Source organism: Mustelus asterias, chromosome 1 (assembly GCF_964213995.1).
Source record: "Mustelus asterias chromosome 1, sMusAst1.hap1.1, whole genome shotgun sequence".
NCBI lineage: Eukaryota > Metazoa > Chordata > Chondrichthyes > Carcharhiniformes > Triakidae > Mustelus > Mustelus asterias.
In genome coordinates, this window is record NC_135801.1 from 109,630,341 (window position 1) to 109,643,017 (window position 12,677).

General features: G+C 42.1%; 1 protein-coding gene across 3 annotated transcripts in view; it reads right to left on the reverse strand.

The window, feature by feature from the left end:
• Positions 1-12,677, reverse strand: part of guf1 (GTP binding elongation factor GUF1) — a 36,610-nt gene that overhangs the window by 17,921 nt on the left and 6,012 nt on the right. For 2 of the 3 annotated variants that reach the window (XM_078216876.1, XM_078216893.1), the window contains exons 8-12: positions 10,992-11,195; positions 10,019-10,158; positions 9,142-9,265; positions 4,858-4,990; positions 4,567-4,713 (exon numbers count right to left, since the gene is read on the reverse strand). In XM_078216876.1, coding sequence (XP_078073002.1) covers positions 4,567-4,713; positions 4,858-4,990; positions 9,142-9,265; positions 10,019-10,158; positions 10,992-11,195 — 748 coding nt within the window. The remainder of the gene's footprint in view (positions 1-4,566; positions 4,714-4,857; positions 4,991-9,141; positions 9,266-10,018; positions 10,159-10,991; positions 11,196-12,677) is intronic. The other variant, XM_078216885.1, reaches the window with a different exon arrangement.

Genomic DNA, 12,677 nt, shown 5'->3' on the forward strand with positions numbered 1-12,677 from the left:
TTGCAATAACAAAAGACACCGAATTGTGGTCACTATCTCCAAAGTTCTCTCCCACAACCAAATCTAACACTTGGCCCGGTTCATTTCCCAGTACCAAATCCAATGTGGCCTCACCCCTTGTCGGCCTATCCACATATTGTGTCAGGAAACCCTCCTGCACACACTGCACAAAAAGTGCCCCATCCAAACTATTTGACCTACAAAGGTTCCAATCAATATTTGGAAAGTTAAAGTCCCCCATGACAACTACCCTGTGACCCCCACACGTATCCATAATCTGCTTAGCAATTTCTTCCTCCACATCTCTATTACTATTTGGGGGCCTATAGTAAACTCCTAGCAACGTGACCGCTCCTTTCCTGTTTCTAACTGCAGCCCATATTACCTCAGTGTGCATATCCCCCTCAAAGTGCTTTTCCGCAGCCGTTAAACTATCCTTGATTAACAATGCTACTCCTCCACCTCTTTTACCAGCTTCCCTACACTTACTGAAACATCTATACCCCGGAACGTCCAACAACCATTCCTGTCCTTGTTCTACCCACGTCTCCGTAATGGCCACAACATCGTAGTCCCAAGTAGCAATCCACGCCCCAAGTTCATCCACCTTGTTCCGGATGCTCCTTGCATTGAAGTAGACACACTTCAACCCATCTTCCTGTCTACCGGTACCCACCCTTGACCTTGATACCTTCCCCAATACCTCACCACCCTCAACACTGACTTCTGGACTACAACTCCTTTTCCCACTCCCCTGACAAATTAGTTTAAATCCCCCTGAAGAGCCGTAGCAAATTTCCCTCCCAGGATATTGGTGCCCCTCTGGTTCAGGTGCACCCCGTCCTGTTTGTAGAGGTCCCACCTTCCCCAGAACGTGTTCCAATTATCCACGTATCTGAAACCCTCCCTCCTGCACCATCCCTGCAACCACATGTTTAAGTGCACTCTCTCCCTGTTCCTCAACTCGCTATCACGTGGCACCGGTAGCGTACCAGAGATGACCACATGTTTTGTCTTTGCTCTCAGCTTCCAGCCGAGCTCCCGAAATTCCTGTTTTAAATCCCCGTCCCTTCTCTTACCTATGTCGTTGGTACCAATGTGTACCACGACTTGTGACTGTTTCCCCTCCCCCTTAAGAATCCGGAAAACACGGTCCGAGACGTCACGGACCCTGGCATCCGGTAGGCAACAAACCATCCTCGAGTCTCTTTTGCTGCCACAGAACCTCCTATCTATCCCTCTAACTAACGAGTCCCCAATAACTATTGCCCTCCCGCTCTCCTCCTTACCCTCCTGAGCCACAGGGACGGACTCAGTGCCGGAGATCCTCTCACTGCGGCTCACCACTGGTATGTCGTCCCCCTCAACCGTATCCAAAGCGGAATACTTATTGCTAAGGGGAACGACCACAGGGGATCCCTGCACCGACTGCTTCTTCCCAGCCCCTCTCACCGTCACCCATCTATTTTCATTCCGCGGAGTAACTGTATCCCTGAAGCTTCTGTCTATGGCTATCTCTGCATCCCTAATGATCCTAAGTTCCTCCAACTCCAGCTCCAGTTCCCTTACACGGTTTTGGAGGAGCTGCAGATGGATGCACTTCTCACAGGTATAATCAGCAGGGACACTGACGTCGTCCCTCACCTCGAACATAGTGCAAGAGGAACATTGCACTGCCTTCACACCCATCCCCTCTAGATACCTTGCCAGTACCAGGTAGAAACAGCAAAAAATGAATTAACTCACCCCTGCTCGCCCAAGCCCTGTGAGCCAAAGCCCTACAGCTTTCACTCTGCCTCCTGCTCACTCTGCTGCCCACTAACGACACTGCCCGCTCAAAAGTGCGGCCTACTTTTAAACCCTCCAAAAACCTTCCCAGACTCCTGCTGGGCCCACTTCCTGTTTTAAAAAAAAACCTCCGATTTTTTACACAAATTTAACTTAAAATAAATAAATAAATGTAGTGAACAAACCAACTGCCTTCTCCTCAGCCTGGTCCTGTGGAACACTCCACCCTCATCCTATTGTAATCCCCCTTGTTCACTTTATACTCTATACCCCGTCCTATAAAGGCAAGCATACCATATGCCTTCTTCACCACCTTCTCCACCTGTGTTGCCACCTTCAAGGATTTGTGGACTTGCACACCTAGGTCCCTCGGTGTTTCTATACTCCTGATGACTCTGCCATTTATTGTATAACTCCTCCCTACATCCTTCAATCCATGCTAACACTTTACCCCCAACTCCGTGCACCTTTATCTTTTGCAGTAACCTTTTGTGAGGCACCTTATCGAAAGCCTTCTGGAAATCCAAATACAATACATCCACCGGTTCCCTCCTATCAACCGCACTCCTCAAAAAACTCCAGTATATTAGTCAAACATGACTTTCCCTTCCTGAATCCATGCTGTGTCTGCTTGATTGAACCATTCTTATCCAGGTGTCCTGCTATTTCTTCCTTTATGATAGATTCCAGCATTTTCCCAACTACGGATGTTAAGCTAACCGGCCTGTAGTTACCTGCCTTTTGTCTGCCTCCTTTTTTAAACAGTGGCGTTACATTAGCTGTTTTCCAATCAGCTGGCACCTCCCCAGAGTCCAGTGAATTTTGATAGATTACAACTAATGCATTTGTTATTGCCTCTGCCGTTTCTTTTAGTACCCTGGGATGCATTCCATCCGGATCAGGGGACTTGTCTACCTTTAGTCCCATTAGTCTACCCAGCACTACCTCTTTAGTAATAGCGATCGTTTTAAGGTCCTCACCCCCCTACAGTCCCATGACCGTCTATTTTTGGTAAGCTATTTGTGTCCTCCACTGTGAAGACCGACACAAAAAACTTGTTTAAGGCCTCAGGCATTTCCTTGTTTCCCATTATTAAATCTCCCTTCTCATCTTCTAAGGGACCAACATTTACTTTAGCCACTCTTTTCCGTTTTATATATTTGTAAAAACTCTTACTATCAGTTTTTATATTTTGTGCTAGTTTACTTTCATACTCTATCTTTCCTTTCTTTATTGCTTTCTTAGTAGTTCTTTGTTGCTTCCAATCTTGGCTACTGTGTGCATTGGTTTTTAATTTGATACTCTCCTTTATCTCCTTAGTTATCCATGGCTGGTTATCCCTTTTCTTACATCCCTTCTTTTTCACTGGAATATATTTTTCCTGAGTACTGAGAAAAATCTCCTTAAAAATCCTCCACTGTTCCTCAACTGTCCCACCAATTACTCTGTGTTCCCAGTCAACATTAGCCAACTCCACCCTCATCCTATTGTAATCCCCCTTGTTCAATCAGAGGACACTGGTTTGGGACCCTACTTTCTCACCCTCCATCTGTCTTAGAAATTCAACCATATTGTGATCACTCATTCCAAGAGGATCCCTCACAAGGAGATCATTTATTTTACCTGCCTCATTACACAGGACCAGATCCAGGATAGCTTGCTCCTTCGTAGGTTCTGTAACATACTGTTTGAGGAAACTATCGCGACAGCATTCTAAGAACTCTTCCTCAAGTGCACCGTGTCAGACTTGAGTTGACCAATCAATGTGGAGGTTAAAATCCCCCATGATTATTGCTGTTCCATTTCTACATGCATCTGTTATTTGTTTGTTTATGGCTCGCCCCACCTCGAAGTGATTATTTGGGAGCCTATAGACTATGCCCACCAGTGACTTTTTCCCCTTACTATTCCTTATCTCCACCCACATTGATTCCACATTTTGCTCCTTAGAGCCGATATCGTCTCTCACTACCGCCCTGATGCTATCCTTAATTAACAGAGCTACCCCACCTCCTTTTCCTTCCTGTCTATCCTTCCGAATTGTCTGATACCCATGGATAATTAGTTCCTAGTCCTGGTCACCCTGCAACCACATTTCAGTAATTGCCACTAGATCATATCCATATGTACTAATTTGTGCCGTCAACTCATTCACTTTGTTTCGAATGCTACGTGTGTTCAGGTAAAGTGTCTTTATGTTAGTCTTTCCTACCTGGACCCGATTTGTTAGTGCATTCCTTTGTTTGCCTGCTCTGTCCCTTCCTGTCACAGACTGGTTTTTCTTCCCCAGACCAACTCCTTGCATTGCGTTGACCACCTCCCTTCTCATACTTGTCACCTTTTTTACTCTGCCTGAGGTTAGATTCCTGCCATCTTCTATACTCCCTGTTCTATTACGTGGTCTGGAAACTTTACTAACCTCTCCTGAGCTCTTGTCTCCTGAGCAGAGAGAGACAGGAGCTGGTTGAGCAAGTTGCTGTTCTCAGAGCTGACAATATTACTAGGGACTGACCATATCAATGATCATCAGTTGATCACAGGACAATTACATCAGAGAGACCAAGGCTTCAACAATGGTTAAACAAACTAATTTTAAAACTTTATATTGACAAATTTCTCATCACAACTTGTTGGTTCAAGTTAGGATTTTTGAAGATCTATTGTAGTGACACACAATAATCTGCTAATAATTCAGAAAAATGTGGTGCTTATATACCTTTTGCAATATATGATTAAGTATTACCAGTGGACAACTGCTTTCTTATGGATTAAATGTACCTGACAGAGAGAGATTATTTTTCCAATGTAATCATCAGGAGTGAGGATGGTGCCAGTGACTACTGGTTCCAGATATTCTTTAACATCTAATCTATCAGGAAAATGGCATGGATTTAAAATTGTAATTTCTTCTTCTCCTCCGTACTCCTAAAACAATCAAAATAAGCATATTATACTGATTGATTTCAACTCTTTAAAAATGTATTAAAAAGTGATCTATTCATAGAAAGCTGTTCAATGAAATCAGATTTCAAAATATTAGGTCTGAAAGCTAATTAAAAAGTACTTCACCTTGATTAACTTGCTGGATGATAGAACTGCCTTGTATGGAACAGTAGGAGCAGTAAGAATGACTGATGCGTTATACTCTTGTTCCAAGCGTTGATTAAATACCTCCATGTGCAGAAGTCCTAGAAAGCCCAACCTGGCAATAAGAGACATTAGCTTATCGTTACGAGTGCCGTAAAATTGATTCTATCTTATAAACAAAAACTACTTGAAATGCTATAAAAATATATTTATAGAATGCAAATATTAAGGCTTTGTTTTGAAGTGGACATAAGTACAAAAACACCTAATGCACAGTTTGGCCACACATACCATTGAAATGACAGATTATATTTAGAGATCAATGTACATTTACCCATAAGTCTTTCTGGTATTGCCCCTCGAAAAGACAAATATTTGAGAGCTGCATCACCTCATTGTTAATTTAGTGTCAATCCGATTTCATTCATGCTATGCCTATATGTGACACAAGAAGTTCTGATACAGCTACAGCATGTTTTCTGTTGAGATAAGTGACTAAGAACAGAAAAACCCAAAATAGGTACAAGGAAAAAAATAAAATATTTATATTATAACAAAATACTCGATGCTGGAAATTGGAAATAAAAACAGAAAATATTACAAATACTCCAGTCTATTGAGACTTAGCTGAGAGCCCATACTCTTAGAAAAAGATGAGTGAAGATTTTTACATGGGAGCAGAGAAATGTTCGCTTCACTTGACTGACAGCTCAATGAAGTTCTCGTAAATTACTTTTTTCTGTGATGTCTTTTGTCAATGTTTCAATGTTTACTTGAACAAGGATAAGAGGTGTCAAGTGCTTAAAACTTCTGTTTTTGATACTTTGAGGCGATTTTCGAACCCGCTGCACGGGCCGGGAGACATCAGCGGAGGCCGTTTCACGGGCTACCTGCTGGGTGCCAAGGCTCCCGCGAGTCTCCCAACTGAAGATTTCTGACGTAATGAGCTCCGCACTGTAAATTGGCGCAGAGCTGATTACAATATGTAAATCTTAATTTCCATATGATTAGTGGGCCTGAAGTCTCCAGGGAGGATTTGATTTTTATTGTCATACCTATTAGTATAGTGAAAAGCATTGTTTCTTGCACGCTATACAGACAAGGCATACCCTTCATAGAAAAGGAGAGAGTGCAGAATGTAGTGCTACAGTCATAGCTAAGGTCAACTTAGTGCGATGTAGGTCCATTCAAAAGTCTGATGGCAACAGGGAAGGAGCTGTTCTTGAGTTGGTTGGTATGTGACCTAAGACTTTTGTATCTTTTTCCAGCGGAAGAAGGTGGAAGAGTGTATGTCTGGGATGTGTGGAGGCCTTAATCATGCTGGCTTGCTTTTCTGAGGCACAGGGAAGTGGAGACAGAGTCAATGGATGGGAGGCTGGTTTGCATGATGGACTGGACTTCATTCACCACGCTTTGTAGTTTATTGTGGTCTTGGGCAGAGCAGAAGCCACACCAAGCTGTGATATAACCAGAAAGAATGCTTTCTATGGTGCATTTGTAAAGGTTGGTGAGAATCATAGCAGACATGCCAAATTTCCTTAGTCTTCTGAGAAAGTAGAGGCATTAGTGGGCTTTCTTAACTATAGTGTCAGCACAGGGGGGGGGGGGGGGGGGGGGGAGAGAAGAAGAAGAAGAACCAGGACAGATTGGTGGTGATCTGGACATCCAAAAGCTTGAAGCTCTCGACCAACCATTTCTACTTCGTCCCCAATGATGTAGACAGGGGCATGTTCTCTAACGCTTCCTGAAGTCGATGACAATCTCCTTTGTTTTGTTGACATTGAGGGAGATTATTGTTGTCGCACCAGATTCTCTCTTATTCCTGTACTCCGTCTTGTCATTGTTTTGAGATCCAACCCACTATGGTAGTGTCATCAGCAAACTTGAAAATCGAGTTGGAAGGGAATTTGGCCACACATCATAGGTGTATAAGGAGTACAATAGGGGGCTGAGGACACAGCCTTGTGAGGCACCGGTGTTGAGGATGATCATGGAAGTGTTGTTTATCCTTACTGACTGCGATCTGTGGGTTAGGAAGTTCAGGATCCAGTTGCAGAGGGAAGAGCTGAGCCCCAGGCCATGGAGTTTCATAGGAATAATGGTGTTGAAGGCCGAGCTGTAGTCAATAAATAGGAGCCCCTTGGGCAGTGCCAGTGTGACACCCTGGCACTGTCAACCAGGCATTGGAGATTACATACGTTAATTTGAGGTAATTGAATTTTGGAATACTTTCTAAGAGTTAGTTACATGTAGAATTCTACTCTTATCTTAGATATTGGAATGTAAGACCCCACCCTTGAAACCCACCTCTTTGACAGAGCTTCTGATCTCACTAGTTAATGGGTGGTATTCTCCGATTTTGTTTGCCCCACCCCACTGCAAGTGAAAATGGTCTGTGGAATTCATTGCCACAGAGGGCTGTGGAGGCCGAGACGTTGAGCGTCTTCAAGACAGAAATTGATAAATTCTTGATTTCTCGAGGAATTAAGGGCTATGGGGAGAGAGCGGGTAAATGGAGTTGAAATCAACCATGATTGAATGGTGGAGTGGACTCGATGGGCCGAATGGCCTTACTTCCGCTCCTATGTCTTATGGTCTTATGTCTTTTTCCCGCCCCGCCTCTCTGGAGCGAAAATAGTGCATAAAGAAGCACTTCATACTGGGCTGGGTCAGGAGATTTGACAACTTAAGCTACCTTCCTCAGTAGTAAAAACCTGGTAGTAATCTCTGTATTACCAGGATAACAGCAATGCACATTTCGTAAAGCACCCTTAACATAGAATAAATATTCCAATGCGCTTCACAGAAATGTTGATACCAAGCCTAAGAAAAGGATATTCGCCAGAAGCCCACAACCTCACCTGCGGCTGGAATACTCCGGTCCTTATGCAGTGAATGGAGTTTAGACTGAGCGTCAAATTCTCCATTTTCACTTGCAGTGGGGTGGGGCAAACAAAATCGGAGAATACCACCCATTAACTAGTGAGATCAGAAGCTCTGTCAAAGAGGTGGGTTTCAAGGGTGGGGTCTTACATTCCAATATCTAAGATAGGAGTAGAATTCTACATGTAACTAACTCTTAGAAAGTATTCCAAAATTCAATTACCTCAAATTAACGTATGTAATCTTAATGAAATTTAAAGCAAAAAAGGGTGGAATTCTCCCATCTGGGATTAAGTCCCGTGGCAGGAGTGAGAACGTGGAGTATTTCTTGGTGGGAAACCAAGCCATATCTTCCAGCTTCGACCTCATTTATTATGCAACCGGGTGTTTTGTGTTGTCTTCCATGGTGGGCAAACTTGATAGCAGATAATCCACCATCCTACCCGGCTGTCATACTGAAAAAGGTGCCCAACATCACTAACCCACTATTGAAGAAAGAAGATGGACCTCCTGAGAAAGATGGGTCTCCAGGAACATTGAGGCTGAAAGATGGACCACCTCAGTGACATTGAGTCTGGAGGATCCACCTGTAGATGATCCCCCCACCACTGCCATGGTGCTCTGTGTTCCATAGTTGCTGCCAGCCTCCATTCCAAATTCTGGAGGCAACCCCCTCCATCCCAAACTCTGGAGCCAGTTCCAAGCTGTGTTCTGGTGAGCCCTGACACCTGCATACTACATTGTTCAAGTCGTGTTTTGCACCGTTGTATTTTCCTGCTGGTGTTGTGGGGAACTGGGCATGGATGGAAGATTCACATCGGGCCTTCATCTACATCCTAGTAGCGTGATGCAAATCAATTTCAATGTGGCCTTCAGGGGTTTCCCGATCCACCATGGTGGGCACATAGAAGATACAATGGGAAGTTTACGCCAGTGTGAAACTGATTTTTGTACTCGCACTAAATTCTCCCCCCTCACCTGTCATTGAACCTGCCAGCAGGGCATGGGAGAATTCCACCCAAATTTTTTTTGATAGAATAGTTGATATTTGCTGGACACATGCTCACTTTACCACTTATGAAGAGGAATATAATTAATTGGTAGTCACAAATGGAATGTCAACCTCTGAAGAAATAAAATGGCAGGTGGAGGGAATAAAACGAAAACCAATACTATTCCCAAAAATAATAATTGTATATGTGTAGTTTTAATGTTTCAAAATTATTTACTCATTTCCTAAAATGCATAGCTGCCAAAACAAATGCTGGAGAACGGAAAGGCATTTGTGCCTTTAATGAGAAAGGATGAAACTTAGAGGAGAAAGACATTGTATTAAAAACATGAATGCCAACAGTTATCATGATGCATAATCTTGTCGCTCACCTCCAGCCAGCTCCCAGGGCTGGACTGCTGTCCCGATGAACTGTCACACTGGAGTCATTCAACGTTAGCTTCTCCACTGCTTTCCTCAAGTTGGTATACTCAGATTGGTCGACAGGGTACATTCCTTTGACATTAAACCATTATGTCAGTGAGAACACAGAACATAACACACTGCATTCTGACGGCATCAGACAATTTAAGTGAAAATAAAATTGGCAAATGTGCAGTTAAGTTTTGTAATAAATGTCACTTCAGCTGACAACATTATGCCGTTGAAATATGCTACTGCTGTAAAATATACTATGCGGCCTTGGATAGGATGTCGTACCATTCTACCAAACAAAGTTTATGCACAGTATTTCTGTGATCATAGAATCCTACAGTGCAGGAGTCCATTCGGTCCATCGAGTCTGAACCAACCACAATCCCACCCAGGCCCTATCCCCAGAACCCCATGCATTAACTTAGCTAGTCCCCCTGACACTAAGGGGCAATTTAGCACGGCCAATCCACCTAACTCACACATCTTTGGACTGTGGGAGGAAACCAGAGCACCAGGAGAAAACCCACACAAACACGGGGAGAATGTGCAAACTCCACACAGATAGTGACCCAAGCCGGGAATTGAACCCGGGTCCCTGGCGCTGAGGTAGTAGTGCTAACCACTGCGCCACCCGATATATAGAATTCGCAGTGAAATACATGGAGCAAAGACGACAGGATAGTAAACCAGTTAACTCAAAAAAAGGATACCAGATACTTGTGATAAATGTTTGACAAGATTAATCAACTTGCTTTGCTTAAAAAAACCTCTTAAAACAGCTGCAAATACCTTCAACATTACTTAACCTGGATGGAGCTACAGCAGTTTCTTTACCTGCAAAGACCATTGGTTTAGCAGGTTTGAACCCTGCTAGTGGTTCCACAGGTTGTTTCTGTAAATGAAAGGTGTCTCCAATCTGTGCCTCCTTCACTTCCTTCATTCCAGCCACCAGATAGCCCACTTGTCCTGCACATCTATACAATAAATTATGGTTAGTCAAGCTGTACAATTAGTATTCAGGAACATCTCCATTCCAAGTAATTAACTAACTAAATCATAGCTGAACTATTGCATTAACAGATTGCTATCATTTGCCTATCAAATGACATTATAATGCAATGTGTAATTGTAATCTAATATACCTTAACCTATACATCTCTTAAAAGTACTGTTTATAAGCCATTTTCTTCAAGAACAAGAATGGTTAAGAAATGTAAAGTGAGGCTTCATTTTGCAACTATTTTGTAAAACATACAGAGCCCAAGAACTTAGCACTGCTAAGAGATTCAGTCATGGTTGTGCATAATTTATTTGTAACAGGGACTTGTCTTTCATGCTTGAAAACTGTTGAAGAGATAAGCTGCCAAAGCTTTTTGTGTTGTACTCATCAGGACAAATGCAAGAATGACAATTTTCAAATGATATCAATTTATACTATAGGACCTTTTTCTCCCATAGTGGAATGTTTCTCTTCAACAATTTTCATATTCTATTCTGTACCAAAGTAGTCTAATGATTTAACTCTTAAAATCCACGAGGCAATTTTTAAATCACTTATTTATAAAATAGAGGAAAAAAGATCCGCCGAGTATTAAATCATCTAAAATTGGGACATATTTTCCATCTCAACAGAATACTCATCGGGAGACTGAAACACAGAATTTGCTTCACTTGCAAGGAAGTTGAGTCTGGATGTTTTGATATTCCTTATAGATTGAATTTTCATTCTGCTGAGTAGCATCAATGCAACCCATTATTGCTCTAACATTTGTGAAGATGACATTGAAGCAGAGCAGTGACTCCTTACAGTTTTTCTACTGGATACTGATCAGGCCTTAGGATTCCAACTTCATTAACTTCATACACCTTCTTTGTGTACGAGGACATTATTTTGTCTCCCTTTTGCACCCATCCATCAAAAAGTGCAATGCTGGCTATGACTCCTCTGTAGTGGTCGTAAGTGGAGTCAAATACCAAAGCTCGCAGTGGCTCTGAAAGATTTGCGTGTGGCCTGAAATAAAAATACATTTCATTTAGCTAATTCTAATTCAGTTGCTAAAATCAGAAATTATGCAATCAAAATAAAATTAAAATAATGACATGAAAACATTTCTGGTAATGCTTGAAATTAGAAGCCAGTTAATACTTAATATTACAAGGGCACAACAATTGCCTGAGTCTTCAAATGACAGATAGGATTCTCTGAAACTTTAACAGTTCAGTTATACCAGCACTACTTCATTACAAAGCAGTACTTTACTTTGTGGAGACAGAAACTGTTAAGTATAACCGCACATTTAGATCCCTAGCGGAGCCTGGAAAATCACGTCAGACTCCCTCACACCAAATAAGCTTGATATACAATGGCATATTACTCCTGTATGGGGGCTAATTAACTCAATTGGCTTGCGTGTGGTTCAGAATAGCTCCGAAAGTGCCAATCCCTTTCAATCTGAGGTAGTTCGGGACCTGTCTTCTTGCTCTGCCCCCGTGTGTGGAAGACAATGGTAAAACACCAATGACAAAAATAGTCAAGAAAACTGCAGAAGGTGAAGTATCAAAAGACAATAAATCAAAGACTTGCAAGTTCACTCTCTAGATATTTAAAGTTTAATGGTTAGAAGTGGATTGGTGCATATATAATTTTTTTTAAAATTCCTTTATTGGTTGTGAAACTGTAATTATTGCCTTTATTAACCCTGAGAAGCTGGCCTTCTTGTGTCACAGCAGTTTGCATGATAGTCTCAAATATATTAGGTAGGAAATTGTAAGACATTCGGCCTCTCACAGTGACAGTAAATCAGGATAGTGCATGGCAGATGGAATTTGGAGATCCACAATATTTTTTCTTTTTGATTGCAAATATTGTGAAAAGCTGGCATATGGAATGGGAGCAGGGGAATATTTAGCAGGAAAGGGAATTTTATTTCCAATTGGAAGAATACAAAGAGAAAATCTATTGTTGCTGAAGTAAACAAAGTGAATTGCTACTGCACATACTAAAGTCACAACACACTGCTATAGAGTGGTCAGAAGTGCAGATCAATGGTAGCCAAGTATAGCTGTATCGTCATGCAAAAACTTACTTAGTTATCATTAAATAATAAAACTATAAATAGGTACTTCAGTTTTACATTTGGAAAAAGAGAGGACCATACTGTAAATGATATTAGGAAATAGTCACTGTTATAATGTATTGCTGATGTTAAAGCAGCAGTGTTAATCAAGATTCGTTGTATTTGGTTATCATTTAATATTGGGCTTTATAACCAGCAAGAGACCTTCTACTAAATCATAGAAATCATAGAAACCCTACAGTGCAGAAGGAGGCCATTCGGCCCATCGAGTCTGCACCGACCACAATCCCACCCAGGCCCTACCCCCACATATTTACCCGCTAATCCCTCTAACCTACACATCTCAGGGGCAATTTTAACTTGGCCAATCAACCTAACCTAACTAAAGCAAGGCCCCAGAGGTAGGAGGACAAAGT